The sequence below is a fragment of the Haliotis rufescens genome, unplaced genomic scaffold (assembly GCF_023055435.1).
Source record: "Haliotis rufescens isolate VD_foot unplaced genomic scaffold, xgHalRufe1.0.p SCAF_3, whole genome shotgun sequence".
Taxonomy (NCBI): Eukaryota; Metazoa; Mollusca; class Gastropoda; order Lepetellida; family Haliotidae; genus Haliotis; species Haliotis rufescens.
The window spans coordinates 1,917,841-1,943,319 of NW_025964001.1; the positions used below are offsets into that span (position 1 = coordinate 1,917,841).

Sequence of the window (25,479 nt, forward strand, 5' to 3'; positions counted from 1 at the left end):
CACGATGTATGTATTGAATAAGGGAAGTAACTGGTAGAACTTCACAATTTTCCCATTTGTTCTTTCGTCATCAGAATATGCGCTTGTGACGTCATATTCAAATCTGCTATGGCGGAAAGCCGTAGAAGCAAAATGCCAACATACGATTCTCCACCTGGTAAGATGTCATTGACCGTTATTTGAGCTGTCTTGATCTTAGATTTTGATTAACCAGTCACATATTTGGCACTTTGGCCAAAGAACGCTGAATAGTCTTTTGTCAACAGTAATTCTGAAGGTGAACTCTGCACATATTTTCATCTACAGACTACACATCCACAATGTGCCAGCATGGAAGATATGATACTGTTGTTTTTTTTAAGCAGTGAGGAGAGTGTGTGGTTCATGTAAACGTCTTCTAGAAGCTAAGTCTTGTATATAAAGTGTCACCGCATCGTGCGTTAACCATTAATTAAGATACAGAATCATACATATGTAAGAATACGACGAACACTTGGAGATTGAGGATTCCAGATTGAGCTACCGACGTCTCGGAACATGAATAGTTTTCACCTGAGCTAGACTTGTGTGTTGGACCTATAGATGTTTTATCAAACAGGGTCGAGTAATCATGAACATTATTGTCATAGATCTAGATAAGGCCAAGAGACACTTTCACCATAAGCGTTACTCTTTTCATGACTGTTCAACATATTCATGCTGTGCAGAATAGGTTTAATTGTTTGTAGTTGGACAAACCAAAATTCAATAACACTCACAGTGTTTTGAACATGTTTATTTAACAAAGAGATCTGGTCATGGTAGACATGCATCATTTAGTAGAGAAAAGGACAACAGCCACATCATTGAAATTTGAATTCAGTGCTGCAGTTTATGAAATCTCTGTTTGTCAACATGGTCAACACAAGCATGACAAGGTTACAGTGAGGTGCATAACAATAGAGCTTTACACATCAAAGTGACCATATTATCGCTAGTTCTCAGTAGGGCTTTGATGACCTGATGTGGAGGATGAATACGCAAATGGAAATAGTTTTTCATGTTCAGGATATTTTCTCATTGAAAGTTTTATTTTATGATGTATGTTTATCTACATGTGTTGTCTCGTCCAGAATGAAACAGATGCAAAATTCACACTCGGAAATTATTTCATGCATTACTAAAAACAGAACCATCGACATACTGCCCCTTTAAGAGTCTTCTATATAATTTTATCACTAATATCAGTTTTGAATAGAAAAATTAATTAATTTTGCAACTGCTAGCCGTGTCCATGAGTCCAAGATGTTGGTAGACATTGCACTAATCATTGCTAATTGATATGTAGTGGAATTTGTCTCGGATATAGAGATTTAGCTTTTAGTCTGAATTTATTTACCAAATATCCCTAGAATCATATACCACTGGTATGTGTCAGGATATAAACTGATCCAATATAATGTCAACACCTTGAAGCAGGTTGAGTGAACCATCAATAAGGGAATATTATAGAAAACAAAGACATGTCAAAGATACACTTGTAATCAGTTGAAAACATTGCCACAACGTCCTTATATTTCTAGGCACGGCCATTACAAATATAAGTAATAAGTACTATTTAGATCTGTTTCCAGTGACATATAAAAAAACCAGATTAGTTTCATCTCCTCTGCTGGCTTTGTATCAGGTTCCATATTTGCTTGTCATCTGGTCCAAACAGCTGTATGATTAGTGTCATCCGTAAACTATTCATGTTTAATATTGCCTCTACAAAGGAGTGTTAGTATTGACTTGGGGGCAGGGGTGGCCCATTCAGCTAAGGGACCGCAATACAATGTGCATAGTTGCATCCTTGGGCACGCCAGAAACCTATATTTGTGGGTTTAAATCCTGTTTCGTCCCGATTATGTTTCTTGATTTGTCAACACCATGCTGTCTATACCCATGCTCATGCATTTTCTCAAAGTGGTAAATGTCTGAGACCTGCATCACATTGGGCTTTGACATGCTGTGATATACCATGTTCGACATAATAAGCGCCCAGGGCGCTCTCAAAATTAGAAATATGGGGGTCTTATAAGAATATTATTTTGGTGAAAAACAACAGATTCGAAAGATCGTAAATTTCGTGGTTTATGCTGACATTATTTCCCATAATTAAGGATGCATATAACTCACGTATTATACAGGAATAAATAAGTCTTGTGTACATTGATCAATCGGAAGGGGTGCTAATTGGGATTGTTCACCAGCCACTATATTGGCATATTGTGCTAATTAGAGTGAGGCGCTTGTTACGTCAAATACGGTAACTTGAATACTGCTCAAAGGGCCATTAATCCCAACACACTCACTAGTAATGAGTTGAAATGTTTATTAGGTGTTTCTGAAATTGAACAATAGCATTAAAGGAGGCTCATGTTTTTTCAAGACCTGCAAATTCAAAATAATGTTTTGTGATTGAAATATAAGATTTTTTTAATAAAATTGTGAGTAGTTTAGGTTTAGTTTATTGTTTAATAATCATGTCATAAATGTGTATTCCTAGAAAGCTGAAACTTTGTCTTGAGTTATGAGGACTTCTCAGAGAGGGACTATGCTTCACAATCTGGTCCCCCCCATCTTCTTTTGTGTTATAACTTTGTGATGAGCTTTATTAGCTGCAGAAATGGAACACCACTACAGTGGTTGACGTTATGGGGTTCCTCCTTGGGACAATTTCATTCTTTCAACTTTAGTGTGAATTATGTGTTATGAAAAGGACCCATTGCCGTTCATGCTTATTTTCAAACACTGCCACTAGCACTAACTACAAAGCATGATCAGTGTTTTTGCAAAATATTAAAAGAATGTATATTTTAGTTGTTAAGTATATGCTAAGGGACACACAGGTTTTTCTACAGTATTCTACAGTATATCAATGATGAATTTTCTGCACAATTTACACTGTTTAAATGGGGATGATGCACCATATTATTGGCATATTTGTACATTAATTAGAACCTACATTGCCCTGACGAGGGTGCATACAGATATGTAGGTCCACTGGACAATTGCAACAAGCATTGATGAGTTATTTTGCTGAGGTCATCTGACAGGCTATTTGTATGAACATACAGGAATTGTTGGAATTATTGAGGTGTGCATGATAAGATAGCAAGACTATTTCCCTAATGTTTTGTACCAGCCCTGTGACTTTTGCTACTAATTGAGGCATTGATCTAGGATTCCAAACAAAGTGCACTTGGCAGCCAAATTGGGAAGAATCATTATTTTGTTCAAAATTGTGATATTTTTGGTTCTTCTTTTCCTAAAATCAGAGGTATTTTAACATTGAACTAAGCACTAAAGGGCAAGTGAACTGAAAAACTGATTGCATTGGTTGCGAATATCAATTTTCCAAGATACATTTAGTTTAGGCCTGGGACAAGTCCAAATTTACTACCCAGGTACCCACACCCCTATTACCCAACCCTACCTGGGTACCTGCTGTAGGTCTCAAGAGATAGGTCCAAATGTCCGGCTGGGAATAGTTTGACCGTTGCCCTGGCAATATGTATTTAGATACACGAATAAAAACGATCTGGTCATGCATAAACTGAAGTTGACTGAAGTTTTATCTTTTTTTAAACATATAAAGTCAGAAGGAATGCAAACATTAGTCACTTATAGTGTAACCATAGAGTTCTAGATAAGCCCTAATTTACTCAATTTTCTTGAGAGAAAAATTCAAAATATTGGTGGAAAGTATGGTTAAGTGAAAGCGCTGAAATCACTTGCTCCATAATTGGCTTCCGAAACAAACCTATTTGGGGGCATGGCCTAAAGCATCAGAGCATGACAAATGTTTTCTTTGGCTAACATGTATAGTCTGGAAGGTAATTCAAGGTACAAACGTTTACTACAATATCTGAAAAACTATTGCACCTACTCCAGTCAAAGTTGGTATGAGATTATTAAACAGTCATACATAACTGCATATTACATTTAAGGACAATCGGTGCTTGAATAAAAAATCTGTCTATTTAGCTATCACTATATTTCATCATCAACCAGACCTGTTCGTCACGGGTGGAACGAGCATTCATTGAAACAGCTATCTGCATAATGCTACCCCTGCGTCACAGGGCCATATGACACAGTTGAACCAATCAACTCAACTTCGAAAGAGTGCGCGGGAATCATGCAGGCAGGAATACGGTGTTAGTGTTGAACGTATCAACGTGAATGATTCCCGTGCACCGTTTCGAACTTCCTGTTTTGGTACAATAGATCGCCTGCTATTCCACGTGATATATGCCTGTCAGAGATTAACGTTTAGTTTAACATATTGCATTGAATGTATTGTTATACATTATGTGAATTTACCTCTGAATTTAAGAAAACAAGAGCATTATGAAGTCAAAATTTTGAACAAAATAATGATATTTTTTTTCAAAATGTGGCTGCTAAGGGCACTTAGTTTGGAGTCCTAGATAAACTGTGTACTAGTGTTGGCAATTGGTTCAATTGATTAATGGTTGGAGAAACAGTCTAAGTGATCCACTTAATCATTGATCATGTAAATATAATGATTGAATGATCGATCGTGAAAAAGAGTGGAAAATTCATAAGCATTGTGTGTCCTACATGTAAATAACTATAAATAAAATAGCAAAACTCATGTGATATTTACTCAACTCTACAGCACAGAAACATCAACATGCCTTGAAAATGATGAAGCCTTACCTGCTTCGAGCCTTATGAGGCTTTTGTGTATTTATACATGTGATTCTCAGCTTGTTGTGTTCTGATTACATAACTCCCACAAATCAGTCATTTGATCATGTTGATATCATGTTTTATTTGATACTGAATTCAAATAATGGTTGTTAGTGTACATTAACACTCCAGTGGGTCATGTCGGCATGTTACGCAGTCATACCTTATGTCATGTCATGATTGATCGCTGAACATGTGTGACAACTATTAGTATATTACTGCCCAGTATGGTGCGAACGACATAACGTAATAAGTCAGATATGTCTCACTGCATTGATCTGCATGTCTATTATGTTAATTTAGTTTGTTGTGATAAGTTGACTTGGCTGAATATAATCTGTGACATGTCCAACATCACCCTGATGTTATCTGTTGACATGTGGGACAAAGTTCATTTAGACTAGCTCCTGTAACCAGCATCCTGTACTCACTGCAAGCACTGACTTGGAGCTCTACTTTGAGCAGTATTTACTGGTAGAATCAGACAGTAGGTTCTTGAAATTCTCCCTGCAGGGAGTTTGTGGGGAAATAATCTAATGGAGGTTGTTCACAGACAAGGTATGGTGTTGTGTTCCCTCTTGTTGAGATAATATCTAAAAGCACCATTTTCAGCTTGAGGCTGTCGTTTTAAAGCGTGGTATTCGCTAGTTGTTTTTTTATAAACATCCTGCATTTTTTTACTTACTGTGTGTTTGTCTTTACCATGTTTAGTCGTTAGAATAGTGCAGACTGGCACATGAAAATAAGGTTACATAATCTTCATTGAACCTTTCGTGGTTAAGTTTTGACTAGGATCAGTCAGTCCTCTGAAATGTTTGTGCTGCCTCATATTGCTGTGTGAAACGTAACTAAAACCAGATGTGTGTTGTGCTGTTTGTGAGTTTCCTGGAACAGTGTTGCAAACACACTTGACCTGAAGTCTGTTGTGCTATACTTCAAGCACACAACACAGCTCTTGGCTAGCTGTCAGAGTAGGATTCAGATAGGAGCATGATCGATAAGGTCAAAGGTGAGTTTAAATATGTCATGCGCATGCATTTAGGCCTAAGGTCAGTTGTATATCAGTCAGCAATGGTCAGTGATACCATTATCTGAGCTGATGTCACTGTAAACACTAAACAGGTTTCTGTAATTGGTATGAACAGGCAATGAAGTCAGTTAAAGAGTATCTAGAATCATGGAATAAACATGGCAGATGAACCTGATTGACCAGATTTAACATGAAAAAGAGAAAGTTTCTAAGGACATTAAAAACAACCTTAGTTACTTTCTCTAATTCATTCGGGTCTTACTCTGTTTAAAACCACGAATTCTGATTCATAAGGATCTTTGTGTATGATATTGTCCATATGTTGCCCCTAGGATATTATTGTTTTATGTATCATCATCAATGGTACATTTATGACCATGATTGATATTATTAAGGCTAGAGTAGATATTTTTGTAATGTATAAGTACTTCTTCATGACTGCCTGGTGTAGAATTCCAGTGAGCAGGCTTGTGTTGTCAGATAGAAATCTAACACTGCTCCAGACAAAGGATATTTTATGAAATTGATTCCGAACATAATGCCATAATATCAGAACAGAATGATTAAGTATGGCCATAATACAAGTTGTTGTCCAATATTCATTGTTATTGATTTAATTTTGATAGATGGATTACTCTTTAATAATAATAACAATAATGATCATCATCATCATTATAATTATAATGTGTAGGGCTCCATATCACATATCAACTAATGTGTCATCAATCTCATCATACACATGATATTTGACATAGGATTCATAAACAGTCCCTATGTGAGCTTATAGTACTTAATAAACCAATGTAAAAATCTACTATACAACATTCAGCTTTGATTGACTCATATGATTGATGAACATCTGTTGGTATTGCTGTAGAAGAAACAAACTCATTTTCTTCATAGATCCGGGGCGGTCGGGTAGCCGAGTGGTTAATGCGTTCGGTAATCACGCCGAAGACCCGGGTTTGTTTCCCAACATGGGTGCAGTGTGAAGCCCATTTCAGGTGTCCTCCCCCCCCCCCCCCCCCCCCCGTCGTGATATTGCTGGAATATTGCTAAAAGCGGCGTAAAACCATAATCACTCACTCACTCACTCTTCATAGATCCACTCATTCCTCGTAGTGTTCCAGGGGCACGGGTGGCCCAGTCGTCTAAGGCGCCGCGATTCGCTGTGCAGAGTTGCGTCCCTTGGGCACGCCAGAAACCTATGATTGTGGGTTCGAATCCCGGTTCGCCCCAATTATGTTTCTAGGTTTGTCAGCACCATACCCGTGCTCGTGGGTTTCACCGAAGTGGTAAACGTCTGAGACCTGCATCACTTCGGGCTTTCCTCCCACATTAAGCTGACACGCCGTGATATAACTGGAATACTGTTAAAAGCGGCGTTAAACCCAACTCACTCACTCACTCGTAGTGTTCCAACTGATTGAAATAATTGAAGATTGTTGGAAAGTCAAACCGACCAAGTAATCGAACACAATTTTACATAATAGAACACAAACAGAACACAAACAATTTCCCCCCTCTCAAATCTTGAGATAGTTGTGTTTAATTCGCTGCTTATTACTTGGAGAAAAGAGTGAGGTCAGACTCCATTATACAAAAGGGGATGAAGTAGGTATTTGTTTATCTTAGGTGTGATTTAGTTTTGCTGAATAATTTCGATGATTTATGGTTTGTGATGATCTAATGATCAATCATGATTTTACAACCAAATCCCAACACCAATCACTCCTTGCCATTCTTACAGAAATAGATTTAGAAAATGTATTAACAGCGATTTAGAGTTTGAGTAATTTCTACTCATCCCATATATTGAAATTGGTTAGGAAGGACTAGCTAGATCCAGTTTTTAACCCTTGTAATGTACACATTGTATTGAAGGTCATGTTGCTTAGCAACTAGATGGGGAGTTTTTCACCTTCCCCATGGGCAAGTGCAGACACCCTCACATGTTTACATAATCCTACACCTAGTTGTTTATTTCCCATTTTCCCTTTCTCTTTCCCCTTCAAACGTTCATGTACATTGGTTCTGTAGTGAGTTCTGAAGGCAGGACTGAGTATCAAAGGCTATTACCTATGGAGGCTGCTCTTAGTGAAATACAGTTATAACTATGATAACATGAATTGGGAATTTTTTATTTCAAATTTGGGATTTATTACTGATATTTGCTGCAGACTTTGGCCTAAATATCGGCCTCTGAGCATGTTGACATTAAACCCTGGCTTCTTTAGGTTCAAGAAGTAAATAGACAATCTCTGTCCAGAATTCTGTGTTTTCGACAGGGATCCATATTGTTGATTATGTAAAGGTTGATTCTTTCCCCACACATCACATAATTCCTGGAATTGTTTATCTTGGCAGGATAATGAAAGCATGCCTTGCTCTCGTGGAAGATGCTTTCTCTTGAGCAAAGTCAGATATACTTGACAAGGTGGTTTTATTTTAAGATCTATGTGATGATTCAGATGATGTGATTGTGAATCGTGTGGGAAGTAACTAAGCCCTTGATCACAATTCTGTTGATGGGAGATGATTATCAGCCAGCCAAGAATGCATCTACATACAAAGATTCACACCGATGGAGCAAGTGACCCATTTACCTGTGAATATGATGGGCCAGAACTACGAAGCATGGAGACCCATATTATATTAAAATCAGTTTATACTAGTCCATACTAATCAGGTGGTCAGGCTCTGTGAATTGGTTGATTTTGTGTCAGCGTGTACTCTGACCGCTCGGAGCTCACAATAACAATTACTGGATTGTCTGGTTCAAACTTGAATATTTTTAGCCTGGAATCCTATGACAGGAATATTGCTGAGTACAGTGTTATACAACAAACAAACCTTCAGGACAACACTGCAGTGGGTGCTTATTATGCTGCTTATGTATATAAAGTGACATGACTCCAGAGCTCCAGATAAGCTTTTGGTGTTGTGGGTATTTTACCCATGCATTTTAAAATCATTGGGTATCAGTAATTCTATCTGCGTATTCGAATTTCTGTTACCCACTAGTTTTTACACATGTGGGTATTTAAGTTAAATATTTCAAAACACTATTCATCTAGTCCCTGCAAACTGGTGTCGTGTGGGTTCGAGAGCTTTATAGGACTCAAAAATACCACGATACTTCCACAAGAAAGTGTGATGGCAAATGATCATGATCTGACTGTCATCGTGGAGTTTGGCAAGGTTGACGGAATGCCAACTTATAATTTCAAAATAAGTTGCTCATTTGCTAATCGAATACGCAGGGTTACTTCACAATATTTTGATGATACGCACAAGTTTTATTTTTGTAGCGTATCTGTAATGTTCGTTGCGTATTTGATGCGCTTGGATTATATTTTACTGCGTATTTCTGCATTTCTGATGCGTATTTCACGCAGATACGCAGCTTATCTGGAGCTCTGTGACTCATTACCTTGATTTGTTAAATTGGGTATTTGTTAGTTTGGATCACAAGTCCAGGCATTTATCTGGGATTCCAAACAAAGTGGACGTGGCAGGCAATTTGGGAGAAAAGTTTGCTCAATGTTATCGAAGTTATTTTCTTAAGATCAGATGTATTTTAACATAGCAATCTAACCTAAACACAATAATGTAAAATTAAGTATTGAAACCTCTTCCTCTTAGTTTTGGTCGACCAGTGAAGATCCCAATGCTTGCCGGGCCTTGAAGATCCGGGGTAGAATAGGTCTTCAGCAACCCATGCTTGCCGGGCCGTGAAGATCCGGGGTAGAATAGGTCTTCAGCAACCCATGCTTTCCCTAAAAGGCGACTGATCGGACAGGATCGGGAGGTCAGGCTCACTGACTTGGTTGATGCATGTCATCATATCCCAATTGCTCTGATAGATGCTCATGATGTAAATCAGTGGATTGTCTGGTCCAGACAAGATTATTTACAACCACCGTCATATAGCTGGAATATTGCTGAGTGCGATGTTAAACACCAGACAAACAAACAAACAAATCTTAGTTTGGGTCAGCGAAAGTCACTTCAACAAAGCATAAGATAAATCATGTAACTGTATGACATGACCTGGGACATTTTTAATTCCAATGTGGGAATATTTACTGACTTTTTGCTTCAGACTAAATGACAGATGTTTGGGAGTGGGGGATGGGTAGGACGGTGCAACTTTGTTTTACAGTTAGGTGAATTTAAAAAAATATCAGATTTCATTGATTTATCAATACCAGTACTAATCTAGAAGTACAAAGGTTTTTTGATATGCCAAATTTGTTTTTGGACCAACTACAAAAAACAATAAAATAGTAATAATATAAACATCATGCTGTGAACATATAGAAATGTCTGAACTCTGAAGTGCATAAGGCTGTCAGAGAAAGGTATTGATTTCAATTGTGTTGAAGATTGTACATGCATAATTGCATAAGAGATTGGAAAGTCATGTTATGGGTTGCTGGAGGTGGTATTGAATGCAGCTGCATAAACAACACTTTCAGGGTGACATACTAAAATCAATACAATATCTGCATACCTGCCTTTCTGCAGGTGGAAACTCACTGCGGAGGCGACGGGTATTGTTCACAGGTAACAAAGTGTGGAAATTATATGTGTTGCTATTTTATGCATTAGCAACTCAATGTCCTTGATGGGACATGCATTAATGCAGCATTATTGATGAAAGAGAGGCAGCCGAGCCAAGGTGATTAATGATGCTTCTTGTGTTATAAATATATATAATTGGTACGTTTTTCGGCAGGATGAAGCTAACGGATGATAACGATGTCCGTTGGGGTCATATGCGGGTAGAGATGCAAATATCAAAGGTCAAGTAGGGACTTCATTCAGTGTTTACAAACAAACATGGCGTTGCCCTTGTCAGCAAAATTAACCATTGGGAATCTGGAGAAACTACTGGGATAATTGCTATCAATATCATAGGATATTCTAATATATCGAAAATCAGTGTCTAACTATGACGTAGCGGCACTTCGTAATGTTGTGACAGGACAGGCAGACTCAACAAATGTGACGTCTCATAGACTAGGGTTAGAGTAGCTTCCCTTTGACAAAGGGCATGTATATATATATATATAAATGCACACATTCCAGAAAAACTGCAATGTTTAGGTAATGTTAGTGAGAGAAGAAATGTGGGAAGAAATTTTTCGACCACAGAATTGAAGAATGACATTATATGATAAAGAGGTTATCAAGTTTGTGTGTTTGGGATGGTAAATATCCTTATTAGGAATAAACACTATGTATTTGGCTCGCCAAGGCTCGCCAAATACAATGGGTTTTTTCTAATACAGGATATTTACCACCCCCAAACACACTCGTGTGATGATAACCTCTATTTATGTAAATGTTTTGGATGCAAATAGAATGTAAATGAGGACATATGATTTGCTCTGGGTGACATTTTAAATTTTACATCTAAAGGTATTCAGAAAATAAGTTTTCAAATCATGGGCACATCATATACAACTTCTAGAAAGAAAATAACTGGATACTAAACTTTAAAGCTTTACTAGCCCTGGTGAAGATAAAATGCCCTTGTAATGTTATAACAACGGACAAATTTGTACTCACCAGCAGGACTTTGAAGTAGCCATTGGCTAGCGGGCTAGTGTTAATTTCTACCACTGGCTTTAAGGTTTTTTTACATGGCGTCGCTCATTGTCAGGTTCTGAGGCATGGTTATGTACAGGCCTGGAAGTTTATGGTTTGGAAGTATTTTTACAAATCCTACCACATCTATCTTTGGTGCGGTCTATCAAAGGTCAAGGTCATCTTTGAGGATATTGTGAAAAAATGTCTTATCATTTATTGCCAGTTACTGTTGCACTTTAGCCTTACAATCCTTGACTTATGAAGTTACCGTCATTAAGTCTGGAAGTTATGTTTTTTGACTGGAAGTGCATGGTGGTACATAAAGACTTAAGCTTTGGTGAAATGGCAGTGACAAGGCTGCTTCTGTTTCTGAAAGTGAATGCAAACAGGTCTACTTGGCTAAGCACCTTGAAGGACAATAGGAAAGGTATGTTGAAGTAAACCATATGGAAGTCTTGTGTGCTGAGACTGTTCTGCACTGTTTCAGTTTCAGCAAATGGGGCTCCTCTGAAGGGCCACCCTGTGCAGATTGTTGTTGCCTCGGACGACCACACGTTCGAGCTTGATGAAGAGAAGCTTGAGAGTATCCTCCTGAATCCTTCCATTCGAGACAAGAAGGCGGTTGTCGTGTCAGTTGCAGGCGCTTTTCGCAAGGGAAAATCTTTTCTCCTCGACTTCTTCCTGCGCTACCTCAGTGCTGATGTGAGTATGGTTAGATTTATGTTATGCCACTGACCTAAAAGGACTGGGGCATTTAGTTATACAGGGCTCGAAGTTGCGCATGATTTGGTCGCATTTGCGAGTGAACTTTGAGAAATGCAACAAAATATTTTAAAACATAAGGAAAAATCTTTCAACACCGTAGGCAACACAGGCCAAGAAGCCTCAAGCCAAGCCGCAATCACATCAAAATAATATATAATTCTATGGACCTACCTGTCATATCATTCATTTATTAAATCTCTAGCATTTCACAATGTATGAAATACGTATTCCATTTCAATTTATCCTTTTCTATCACTAATTAAAAAAATATTCGCCATTTCACACAATGTTACACACTCTTCAAGTTTGACAGCCGGTCCACATCGGCCATGTCAAAGGGCAAAATAAATATGTTTCAAGCAAATCTTTAGTTATACTATACAGAGTACTAAATAAAACCAACAAAAAGATATCTAAAAGTTGTCAAACTTGAATCTAAGTTATTGTATTCATCTTTTCATGTGATCGCGTGTAATGTAAGTCAAATGACATCTCAGCTTTCATCGCCTCGAATTCTCGTTTTGGACATGATGTTTAATGCCAAAATATATGCATGAAAATATTCTTTGTCACAGCTTGTAACCTAGCACAATACATCCATGAAGTTCCATATTTTTAATATGGATCACGATTTCCTGCTTAAAACGTTCAGAATAACACGATTTAACAAAAACATTTCGTCAAGATCTGAAATTCATCATACACAAGGACAGTACCATTGCTGATTTTTGATTGGCTGCCTTAGGTCACATACTCAAATTTGACCAAACACAAACCTTGTAGCAGATTTCGGCAAGAAAGCGTCATTAGAAACCAATTCTTATCCAATATATATTTGTATGTTATAGCAACGAAAATACTCCGGGCGAGGTTACTGTCATGTAGATAAAAAGATAAGCTTTCTAATGGTATGTCACATGGCAGTCTTCGACGTACGAGTTATTCATACGAAGCTTCAAAAACGGAGGTATTTCTTCATGTTACTTAGCAGACAGCTGCTGTTATCGGGAAAAGGATAAGGTATATGCTATTTTTTATTCTTTTTAAAATATTTTAACGATATGTTAACAATGAAAATAAAAAAGAAATAGGTAAGTGTATTTTATGAAATCTTATATTTGCTGCAAATCGTCACTTTTCACAATTTTCACTTCCTTGGTCCATAATCTGGACGTTATGAATGTGTAAGCTTACATTATTATTTTTTATTTCAATGAACTTAATTAAATGCATTATTTAAGTTATGTAATATACATAGCTTCCATATGTTTGAACAGTAGGATAAGACCTTTTAAATGGTGTATAACATGTAGTAGTAAGATGTTTTACAAGCAGATATTTTCCTTGATAATGTTGGCTTGAGCCTACATTTATCACACAAGAAAGAGTCTCTGAGAACTTTCAAATGACATGTATCAGTGACAAGTTAAATAAAGTCAGTTCCACTGGCATTTTGATTTTTTCAATTTTTCAAGACTTTGTTTCAGGTTAAACTCAGGTTGAAATTGATTTATTCATATCTACTCATCAGGCATACACCATTGTGTACAAATTTATGATCGAAGTAAAGTATCTTTTTAAAGTGATTATCCATGATCATGTCATCTTTTCATATTTGACAATTCTCAAAATAAAGATCTATTTGAGAGCCAGCTAATATATAAATGCTCAAAATTTAACACTGTTACAATTGCAACATTGTGTTCAAATTTGATGTCTTTTACTGTAATCAATTATAATAAATTACAAACAACTTCAAATAAGCATTATCTTTTATTTATCACGATTGTAATACTAATAGGTAAAGTTGCTTGGCCACTTGCGATACATTTTGGCTCCTGATTAAAAATATTTACTTAGCTATCAACAAGTAAGTCAAAAAGTGAACTTCGAGCCCTGTTATACCAAGGAATTCTGTCCTTTTTTGTGTGATCTATATAACTTGAAAACTACTACATGGATTCTTTTTATACCTATATTTGGGGGTGCAGTGCAAAGTTTAATTTCAATACTTGTATTTTCTGAAAGTAAATACTTAGAATTAATTTACTTAAACATTTATGTGACCTATTAACTTAAAAATTATAACATGGATTCTTTTTTCAAATTTATAAGTTGATAAGAAAATATTGTTTTTCTTCATGTTTTGAACTAAAAAATGTTGGAGTCACTGCCAGGGGTATTAGTGGGCCCTGCTCACTTTTTGTCTTGCTTCATCATGTGATTCTCTGTTTGTCACCGCCATACACATTATGTAATGGGTGTGGCTTTCATCCCTACAAGGTTTCCTTCCATATTATCCTGATTAAACTGACAAAAAATAACAGAAAGTAGAATTGTTTTCAAAGTAGTGTTAACCCAAGGTCACTTACTCACTTCCTTGTTTCATTCAATACAAATGTTGTGTGCAGAACGTGTGTAACTTGTAAAGGTTACAGATGACAAAGGACCAGGGCCCTTTTCATGAACTAAATATCCGAATGTTTTCATGTGTGTTCATTAACAATGATAAGATTGAGAATTATGATTTGTTCCTTTCAATGTTTGTATCTGTGGGCAAAACAGTGGTAAGGCCATTTAGTGTCAAAAGGGCTGTTTTATGACTTTTAAGTATTATACTAAATTTATCTTTTGCGATAGAACCTTTCCTCCTCAGCTCTTGAATCTGGTTTAGTTTGACCTAGACTTGCTTGGGCTGTAGTTAAAAATAATTTAAAACACATAAATCCCATAGTTGTTGTGAAGGACAGCTATTCACCTTGTATGATTACGTTCATGTTCAAAATTTGAAAAACAACGTTTGTGGGTATTGTATAATTTTATTTTATAAATATTTGGCAGATATCCAGTGTTAATATTTTTCTCTGCATTCTATTACACTGATGGTCCAGTTGTCGTGGCGACATGTTCTTTCATATTTTGATGAAACAGCTATGTGCATGTCCGTGTCACAGCTGTTGTGATCATGTTACACAGCTGTGCTGGAGACTATTACCTATTACTTCTCTATTCACAATATTGATAAACATTATGTTTTTTGTTTTTTTGTGCAGGTGTTATTGTGCATTTAGTGCCTGGGATTGAGTGTGCGAATGTTCTGCATGTTCTGGGAATCAAATGCTCAATAAAGACATTCTTTTTCTAGATGTATTATTAAGAAACAAAAGATAAAAAGTTCGTTGTCATCATGATACTTTATTTCAGATGTTTGTCATTTACAATCATAAATAAATTTGTGAGATATTACCGGTACATTGGTAAATTGAGGTTCATTCTTTCCATGATACATATCACAATATCACTTTTTCGTACTCATGATATCGAGTGATTTCAAATTGGGATTTTTATGTGCTTAATGTTATATACTTGCCAAATGCCTTCACTGTCCAGGAGCGAGCATTCGGGGCCCCAAGATGGCTGTGTTTTTATTGAATGAGTAAACATTATGTTGTACTAGCATCTTGTTTGTTTCATTTATGAATTGCTTCTGAATTAAAAATTTAGAATTATACACTATATCATGATACGTATCGCAATATGGCTTTGTGCATTGCGAAATATTGTGATACACTTTAAGCCTCCAATACCCATCCCTAATCATGAATGTTTCTTTTTGTATGGTTAAAAATTGTGAACAGCGCTGACTGTTTCCATAGTTTTCATATTTGCTTGCATGTAATAGAACTAGATGTGTATTGATACAGCTATGCATAGTTGCTGCAGAGATTGAACTCCAGGCAAAAAGAATTTGGATTGTTTTTATGACAAAAATAAATGTTATGTCTTGAATTTGTTGAAGAATTTGGTGTAGTTGTGTAAATGTTACTGATAATAGAATTCCATCTTATGGCCCAGAAAGTTTAGCTACAGTAGTATTCGATTAATATCATGAGCATCGATCCACGCAATTGGGATCGATGACATGCATCAACCAAGTCAGCGAGCCTGACCACCCGATCCCGTTAGTCACCTTTTACGGCAAGCATGGGTTGCTGAAGACCTATTCTACCCCAGAATCTTCACGGGCCCCACACTATTTGGGGTTCATGGATTTTGAAAGTGCAAAATTTGGTCAGTAGATAAAACATAAAGATAAAATGCCCTATACAGAATTGAATTTTATTCACCTTAAAAGTTAGTGTCGGATCAGGAGATGAACAGTTTTTTGTTTTTTTTTAGATCTTGGTCTTGTTTGGCACTTTTTGAATAATATTAATCTAAAATCAGACGGCAATATTTCATTGTCATTTTTATGATCAAAGTGATCTTTACTGTCAACAGTATAATTTTCAATTTTTGCGGTCAGTGGACCCATTACCAAGCAAAAATAAATGTAAGGCCTGTTCTATGTTATCCAGTGTTCCCCGGACTGGCTGGGGGAAGAGGACTCCCCACTGGAGGGCTTCACGTGGCGGGGAGGATCTGAGCGGGATACCACCGGAATCCTGCTGTGGAGTGAACCTTTCATCTGCCGTATCCCAAATGGAGAAGAAGTGAGTTGCTCATAGCATTATCATACCAATTATTAGCTGTCTAAGATGATGTTGTGGAGCTTGTCCTGATGTCCAAATCAAATATTCAGTTTCTTGATATCTCCAAACAAACAGCCAATTTTGGCCCAAACAAATTCAAGTCAGATTCATACATAGGGGGTCAAGTATAAATCAGAACTCTGTCACTAAGAAGCAGGGCTCCTGAAAGGTGATGCATGAAAGCAGGACTTTAGTGCATGAAAGACAAGGGCATTAATGAATGAAAGCAGAGGGCATAAGTGCATGAAAGAAGAGGGCATAAGTGCATGAAAGCAGAGGGCATAAGTGCATGAAAGCAGAGGACATTAGTGCGTGAAAGAAGAGGGCATTAGTGCATGAAAGAAGAGGGCATTAATGAATGAAAGCAGAGGGCATTAGTGCGTGAAAGCAGAGGGCATTAGTGTGTGAAAGCAGAGGGCATTAGTGCATGAAAGCAGAGGGCATTAGTGTGTGAAAGCAGAGGGCATTAGTACGTGAAAGAAGAGGGCATTAGTGTGTGAAAGAAGAGGGCATTAATGAATGAAAGCAGAGGGCATTAGTGCATGAAAGCAGAGGGCATTAGTGCGTGAAAGAAGAGGGCATTAGTGCATGAAAGCAGAGGGCATTAGTGCGTGAAAGAAGAGGACATTAGTGCGTGAAAGCAGAGGGCATTAGTGCGTGAAAGAAGAGGACATTAGTGCGTGAAAGCAGAGGGCATTAGTGCATGAAAGAAGAGGGCATTAATGCGTGAAAGAACAGGGCATTAATGAATGAAAGCAGAGGGCATTAGTGCGTGAAAGAAGAGGGCATTAGTGCATGAAAGAAGACTTGTTGGTAACACAATGCATTGGTACATATCAAATTGTGGCGGGTACTGATCATATGTTATGATTTACAGGTGGCTGTCATCCTCATGGACACCCAGGGTGCATTTGACAGCGAGTCTACCGTGCGGGACTGTGCAACAGTGTTTGCACTCAGCACAATGATCAGTTCCGTGCAGGTAAGCTGTTTGTCTTTCGACCATGTTGATGGGAGCTCTGATGCTGGATCTCGTGGTTTACAAGATAAGCACTAAAGATGTTTGCCATCTTATTTTTGGTGTAATGTACATGGTCATGTATAGTTAAATATAGAAGCTAGCTATGTAGCTGAATATTACTGAAGTGACGTGAAACATTAACTCCTCACTAGGTGTAGAAAAAATGGGATTGTCATTAAATCCTATGTGTTCTTTATATAGGTCACTGTAACCTACTTTTCATGCTAAATAATAGTTTATAATATGGCCTGAATGTTGCTAAAAGCAGTGTTAAACAGCATTCACTGGCTCATCCAAGAGGAACTTTTCTCAGAATTAAGCATGGATAATTTATTTTATTTGTGAAGTTAGTTGTGTTCTGACAGGTTATGTGATTGTGGCTGGAGTTAGTTTACCTGACACTGTGCTGTTCAGTATGTGTCATGTTCCAGGTGTACAACCTAACACAGAACATACAAGAGGATGACCTTCAGCACCTACAGGTAACTACACACAACTAGCTACATCATGTATGTTAACAACTCATCAACAATGTGCAGGCTTGTGGATGAGACATACAAGAGGTGGATGACCAGTTCTGATCCTAACTGTGATGGACTCCGTGGAGTTGGCTGCTATGTTCAACTAGCTTTATCACCTCCATGGTCCACATACTTCTGCCAATGATCCTAGAGTGCCAGGATCCTACTGGTGTAGAAGGCTTTTTTCTTGGTGGTGTAAAAAGTCTTCCACAGCAGAAAGGGCATCATCATCATTTGTATGTTTGCCAGACAGTTCTTTCTTCAAGCTTGGGAAGAGGTAGAAATCCAATCTCATTAAAATCAGATTTTAGTTCTCGCTACCGCTAAACAAAGATCTGAGGACATCCCATTATGGGTCACGTCAGACCGACCTTGCGCGAACTTTGACCGACCAATGGAATGACCAATCAAAAGGCAGCTTTCTCGTGCTTTACGGCGAAATTTCAAATTGGCGACTACGCTTCGAAACATATTTTGACAAATTCTCGATTACAAATTTGAAACCTGAACAAAAAACATTCTGGAATGGCTAATAGATGGTCTAGATTGTAAGGATTCAGTCATTAAACTATCGTTCGGAATACCCAATGTTAATGTTTTCAAGATTGCATGATTAGAAATCACATTCCTACTGTCACTTTCATAATCTGGTTAGCGACGCACTGATTGGTCGGATGAAAGGTCGTTCTGACGTGACCCCTAATGGGATGTCTTCAGATCTTTGTTAAGCGGTAGCGAGAACTAAGGTCTGATTTTAATGAGATTGGGTAGAAATCTGAAGCTGTCTACCCGTGAACACTGACAAAGGAAGGAGTACCATCTCTAATTGTTGACACCATGTCCCCATGGATGGCTGTTCACTTGGAGATACTTGATGTCAACATGGTAGCCAATTTTGTTCACTTCCTTCAACAGAGAATATATGCTTAGTCACTTTGATGTCTGTCGAGATTTGGTCCGAATGCAGTCTGTTAGCAAGGAAAGTATTACTTAATACATACAAACTGGTTCTGTGCATCCTTCGTCGTCAGGCTCCAAATGTTTCAGCCACCCCATGTACATCTGTTGATACACTACCTGTTTGAGAATTCATTGCTGAGAAAAATTTGAAAAATACATCCAATTTGCTGTGCTGCATTTGAAAACAGAACCTTGAGAGTAATCAGCAACCTCTGATCTTGTTGATCAAATCACTGTTTCTTTACTGCTGTTTACAATGCAGCATGGGTGGAAGTTGGAACAGCTTTGTTTGTGTCTGATGTCTTGTTACCAATGGTGATCATAGAGCAGTATCAGTTGTTATAACATACATGCTCTTATTCATAATGTTGTTGCTATCATTGCTGTGATGAAGTCCCAAACAGTATTTTCGTATGCACCGACGGTAGTGTGTTTTCTAGGTCAGGTTTGACATGATTTAACCACTTGTCATGCACAACATTGAATTTCCATGGCCTTGAATTTTAGGAATCCTGCACTGGATATTGAAATTGACATATGGTCATTCAAGAAGAATATAATTTAGTCATATTTCCTAGTGGACTGCCGCTTTTACCGTTAAGAAGATGGTAGTTCAGTAGCAAATCAGTTTTTGAATGATGTTGAACTTTGTAACTGATGTTCTGTACACACTCTGGTTTATTGGAATCTACAACATTGTTAATATGGTGCTGTGTGTCTTTCAGCTGTTCACAGAATATGGAAGACTGGCTTTGGAAGCAAATGATAATGTTTCCAAACCATTCCAGGTAAGACAACAGCTTCCTTAGATCAGGGCCTCCTTTCTATTTGAACTAAAAGCTTTGAATGGGTTTAATATGAAAGCTTATTGGTAGCATAGTTTCCGCATTGGAACTGAATGCATTTATTATACAGTTTGATAGTGGTCATTAGGGGAATACGTGCACAGCCGCTATGGGAAACTTGGTAAAATGCAGGGGAATAAATTTGTATCCGCCCAAAGCCTATCGTAGTTAATTTTTTCCAGAAAAGCAGTGTGTGTAAACAATTCAGAGACAAGCGAAGTAATTTCTTTTGGGTATGCCGACTCTTAAAGGACCCAAACCTATCATCTACCAATCCAAATCAACTTCAAGATGATTAAAAGAAATTTTGTACAGTGCCTGTTATTTTACTGTCAACATACATACCAAATGTTTTGTTATCAAAATCCGTAACCAACACCCCAAACCCCATGTATACTGACCAAAAAGTATACGGAAAACTCTGTTTGTTAGAATCTGCACTTCCTGGTGAGAGACTGGAGTTTCCCCTATGAAGCTACTTATGGTGAGGCTGGTGGAAAGAAGATCCTGGCCAGAAGACTGCAAGTAAGTCTAGTTTACTGTCTACAGTCACACTTGTACATGACGTTCGCAAAGTTGCCAGTTCGGTTGTTTGGCTGAAAGTTGGGGGAATTTTATACACTGATAAAATATATATGATGCAACTGAGTAAGCGTTGCATCAGCTTTTGCTGTTTCCGTTTGTTGTAACATTAGTTTTAAGATGTGTGTACAGTTATGTCCCTTGGTTGATCAGCTGCAGTGACCATTAGGTAAAATCTGATATGAGTACAATGTTTGGTCAATGTGTGTATCCTGCATCTGCTTTCAGCTTTCCTCCCATGTTATGTGCTGACTGTCTTGATGTGACAAAGTACTGTTAAAACCATTGTCAAGCATTTATATCTCTCTCAATTATTGTTCTGCCAGTGCAGAGAACTCGTGTTGGTAATGTGACTGGAACTGGAAAGTATTCAAACAACAAACATCTTTCTCTCTCTAACTCTTCATCCCCTTGTCATCAGATTTCCAACAAGCAGCATCCTGAACTGCAGCAGCTGCGCCAACACATCAGCTCCTGCTTCGAATACATCTCCTGCTTCCTCATGCCGCACCCAGGCCTCAAGGTGGCCACCAACCCACACTTTGATGGACGACTCAAAGGTACTTGCCACTCTCCTTGAGATAGGTTACCTATTGAAGATCCTGGTTAAAATAGGTCTTCAGCAGCCTATGCTTGCCGTAAAAGGCCACTATGCTTGACGTAAGAGGTGACTAATGGGATCGAGTGGTCAGACTCGCTGACTAGGTTGATGCATGTTATCGCATCCAAATTGCATGGATCGATGCTCACGATATCAATCACTTGATTGTCTGGTCCATTATTTACAAACTGCCGTCATATAGCTGGAATATTGCTGAGTGCGGCGTTAAGAAACAAACAAACAAACAAACAAACCTTAAGATAGGTCATGTATGCAACACAGTTGGAACTCTGGTTAGAAAAAAGCAGTTGGATGAGATGAAATATGTAATAAGGAATAAGATTATTTAAGATACATGTTATACTGTGTGCAGCCTCATGATATAGGAACTACATTTTTTGTTAAGATTCTTATGTAATGACCTCATGATCTTGATGTTTGTCACATATTGAGATTCCATGTTTTGGTTTCTTAACTCTAATAAGTGACCACGCAAGGAAATGTACCTTGATGGATGACCAGCTGGGAAGACTTATTTTCAGTTATTAGTAGGCAAAGCTATTGTATCAGTAGGTGTTTGACTTGCGGTATTATGGACAGCTTTGGGTTGCAGACATCGAGACTGAGTTCAAGGAGCAGCTGCAGATCCTCATCCCTCTCCTCCTGGACAAGGAGAATCTCATCATCAAGGAGATCAATGGCTGTCAGATCACCTGCAGGGACCTTGAGGAGTACTTCAAGGTAACAACTAGAGTCACTCAGTGATTGGATGTTGCAGGGACCTTGAGTGAATGATGGTTAATGAAGAGGGCAACAGTATTCCCGCTATTTCACGACAGCCAGTAAAAATTCCAATCTGTACCAAACAAACGAAAGACTTGAGTTTTCGAAGTGAGCGGTGTTACTTGTATACCGATATGCCACGATATGAAATGCTGATGAATACACATTACAATACATTTGAAAAACACTGGTATGTTGTGTAATTCAAAATCATGTATATTTTCATCTTGTGGGCAAAGTTTACATAAGTGAAAAGTTGAATCAAAATCATAAAATTCAGACATTGGCAACTGATTCATGTGATCAAAGAAGCAAAACTATTCATGACCCCGGTAATGTGTCTATTACACATGCATTGTGACCATATTAACATCCAACAAAATGGCGGACATTTACGAAGCGAGAAAAGTTTTTTTTATTCAGGTTCATTACAAATTATAGATGAAAGAAGGCATGCAATATATTGTAGTACATGTCACAATACATGAATTATTATACATGAAATACATGAAATACATGCAATACACACCATCCCACACCCACACCATCAGCTTACTATGACCCATAAGCAGCACAGTCACAGATGAGTCGACCGCCTCCATGGTCTAGTGGTAGAGCATCCGCCGGTCATACCAAAAGACGTTAAAAGATGGTATTTGTTGTTACCCTGTAACTGCTCGGAATTAAAGGGATAAAACAAGGACTGGTCGGCTCGGAGTCAGTATACTGTGTCTGAGTGGGGTATTCATGGTAAACTGCGGCATGGTAGCTTAGTGGGCTAGTGCGCACACGTACACGTCGCTATATAAGTGCAATAATCTTGAACACGAAGTTAAACCCAACACAGCTGAGTGTCACCACTTGGTCCCTACTTTTACAACAAGCATGAGGTACATGTCACTCTTTCTGCCCCGAGAATATCCACAGGGATGCTAACAGCTTGAGATCGAGAATGGACCTAGTAGATGAAGCATATCACAAGACAATGACAGTAAAGAATCATGTTCATACAAATGACAGAGTGAATGTGATTGGTGTGAAGTAAGGGGCTGATTTCCTACATTGTTCACTTGTTCCGCCAGGCCTACATCAAGATCTACCAAGGAGAGGAGCTGCCAGAGCCCAAGTCAATGTTGCAGGTCAGTGAGTCAAGGGAGGTAACTGTCTCCACACTTGTAGGAATCTGTTTAGACCTGTTGAAGCGGTATAGGCCTTCATGTGGCCCAAGCTCAACTTTAATCTTTACCAATGCGTATTGTAGGAGTCAAAGCATCAAACTTTAAATTCCCTAGTCTGGCCATAAGTAGCCTTTTAAAACATGCAGATTTTATGTAGTCATGAGTCGTGGAGTCATTTATGAGTTTTAGCTTGAGACAATAAGATAAAATAATACAAAAAGAACTTCAAGCAGAAAACTTCCATTTCAGCCTTGATGAATTAGCAATGCAAGTCATAGTCAACATTATGAATATTCTGTTTATTAAGACATTTATTGATGACAAAGTAAACAGTCTCTGTTAGTCCCTTGGATGTGCTTGCAGGAAGTAGTTGTTACATGACGATTCCCAAAATTGAAACAATATGTTAACCCAGAAATCTGTACTTAAAAGAACTTGGTATGAAACTAACAAATGTTATACAATCATCAAATGTATTACAAAATTGACTAGGGGTGAAGAGTGATCTCCACACAAAGCTTGTCTGGATAATGTCCGATAAAATGTGTGACGAAATGTGCAAGAGATCCGAGAGGCACGCTGTTGTCCCCTTGTATACAGTCTAACTGGCTTCTGGAAATTTCCGCACACTGCCTTCACATTACAGAATATTCCACATGTTTCTACAACACTCTATCTCAGTCCACAGTATTCACCACAGAAACATCTAAATATAGTAACTTCCTCACCACTGCTTACATTAAATAGTACCAAATTCCTGACAACTAATCATTGGCCAAATACAATGCAGTAAGCTTCTGCCTAATCTCAATAGAAACATTTTAAGATAGTAACAATCATGGTTAAACAATAAAATTCATGGCCATATAACATAGTACAGACTGATCAGAATATGTTGCATTAAACGGGACTCATACGAAATATGTTGAGTATTTTGGATAAATATCGTGTCAAGTACGCAGGATATGCATGTATGATAATCTGCTTTCTTATCAGCAGGTTATGGTTTGAAATGTGGGTTCACAAAATTGTATGTGTTGGTGGCCAGTTGGACCCTATGTGCTTGTATGATCTTGACTATCACTGGTTCTTGTTGTCTCCAGGCCACCGCAGAGGCTAACAACTTGTCTGCTGTGTCACACGCCAAACTACAATACACCAGGGAAATGGAGGAGGTTAGTGTTGGCATTACACTGTAAAGCTGGTGGAGCAATGCTAATAACAAACAATGTTACTTAAGTTGTGGCATTAATATCAGAAACAAATTTGTTGCCATCAACATTTAGAATTGTTGTACAGAACGATTTTCTTGGCATTTAAGAAAAACAAAATAAAACATCATTTTTTTTGTCTCTTTTGCATTACTACCTTGCTTCCACTGCTGTCGTTTTGATATTATGCATTAAGGTAGTAATGCAGGACAAGTATCCAAATGTAAATAATATTTAGATTTTACTATTATTGAAAAATTAATTGAAGAAATAACTAGTTGTGAAACACAAAGATGAAATGGCTTTTTCTTCATGTCTATGGCAAACTTTCATCAGCAGTTTGTGTGACGAAAGTGGTTATCCTATGTGAGAAATGTACAAGTCTGTCTGAGACCCTTGACTTATCCAGTTGGAAGGCACTACACGGAAACATACACATGCCTATTGCAACTACATCACCCAGAACTGCTTTTAAGTGATGATGATGTCAATCACTGGATTATCTGGTCCAGACTCTATTGGTTGCAGACTGCCATCATGCAGCTGAAATATGGCTGAGTGCGGCGTTATGCAACAAACAAACATCCCCCTGATGAAGAAGTTCTCTGTTTGTAGACCATCGGTGGTGAGAAACCCTACATGAACCCTGACCAACTGGAGAAGGAGCACAGTCAGTGTTTGGAGCGAGCCCTGGACCTGTTCTCCAGCACTAAGAAGATGGGAGGCCCAGAGTTCAGTAAAATGTATGGAGACCAACTGAAGGAGGAATTGGAAGAGTGTTTCGATAACTTCCAAAAACATAACGCAAGCAAGAACATTTTCAGTGCTGCAAGAACACCAGCGGTGTTGTTCACCGTGATGGTGGCTTCCTACCTGCTGGCTGGTATCCTGGGTGTTGTCGGACTTGAGTCACTAGCCAGCTTGTTGAATCTTGTCATGATTGCTTTCCTTGGTATCATGTGTGCGTGGTTGTATGTGCGCTATAGCGGAGAGTACAGGGAAATCGGAGCATACATCGACCAGCTGGCTGATTTTATTTGGGAACATGTGAGTTCAACCATTTTCTCACTTGATTCAAATCATAATGTAAGTTCTCATGGACCTGTTTTTTT

At 38.1% G+C, this 25,479-nt stretch overlaps 1 protein-coding gene across 3 annotated transcripts in view; it reads left to right on the forward strand.

The window, feature by feature from the left end:
• LOC124148479 (atlastin-2-like) overlaps window positions 1-25,479 on the forward strand; it is a 30,831-nt gene continuing 5,352 nt past the window's right edge. The window contains exons 1-12 of one of the 3 annotated variants that reach the window (XM_046519584.2): window positions 1-157; window positions 11,856-12,070; window positions 16,492-16,626; window positions 17,543-17,647; window positions 18,118-18,168; window positions 19,893-19,955; window positions 20,445-20,537; window positions 21,016-21,154; window positions 21,809-21,936; window positions 23,061-23,117; window positions 24,260-24,331; window positions 24,983-25,414. In XM_046519584.2, the coding sequence (XP_046375540.1) occupies window positions 109-157; window positions 11,856-12,070; window positions 16,492-16,626; window positions 17,543-17,647; window positions 18,118-18,168; window positions 19,893-19,955; window positions 20,445-20,537; window positions 21,016-21,154; window positions 21,809-21,936; window positions 23,061-23,117; window positions 24,260-24,331; window positions 24,983-25,414 (1,539 nt within the window). In that variant the 5' untranslated portion in view covers window positions 1-108. Of the gene's footprint in view, window positions 158-5,164; window positions 5,299-11,855; window positions 12,071-16,491; window positions 16,627-17,542; window positions 17,648-18,117; window positions 18,169-19,892; window positions 19,956-20,444; window positions 20,538-21,015; window positions 21,155-21,808; window positions 21,937-23,060; window positions 23,118-24,259; window positions 24,332-24,982; window positions 25,415-25,479 lie in introns of those variants that run through there. The other 2 variants (XM_046519585.2, XM_046519586.2) reach the window with 2 other exon arrangements.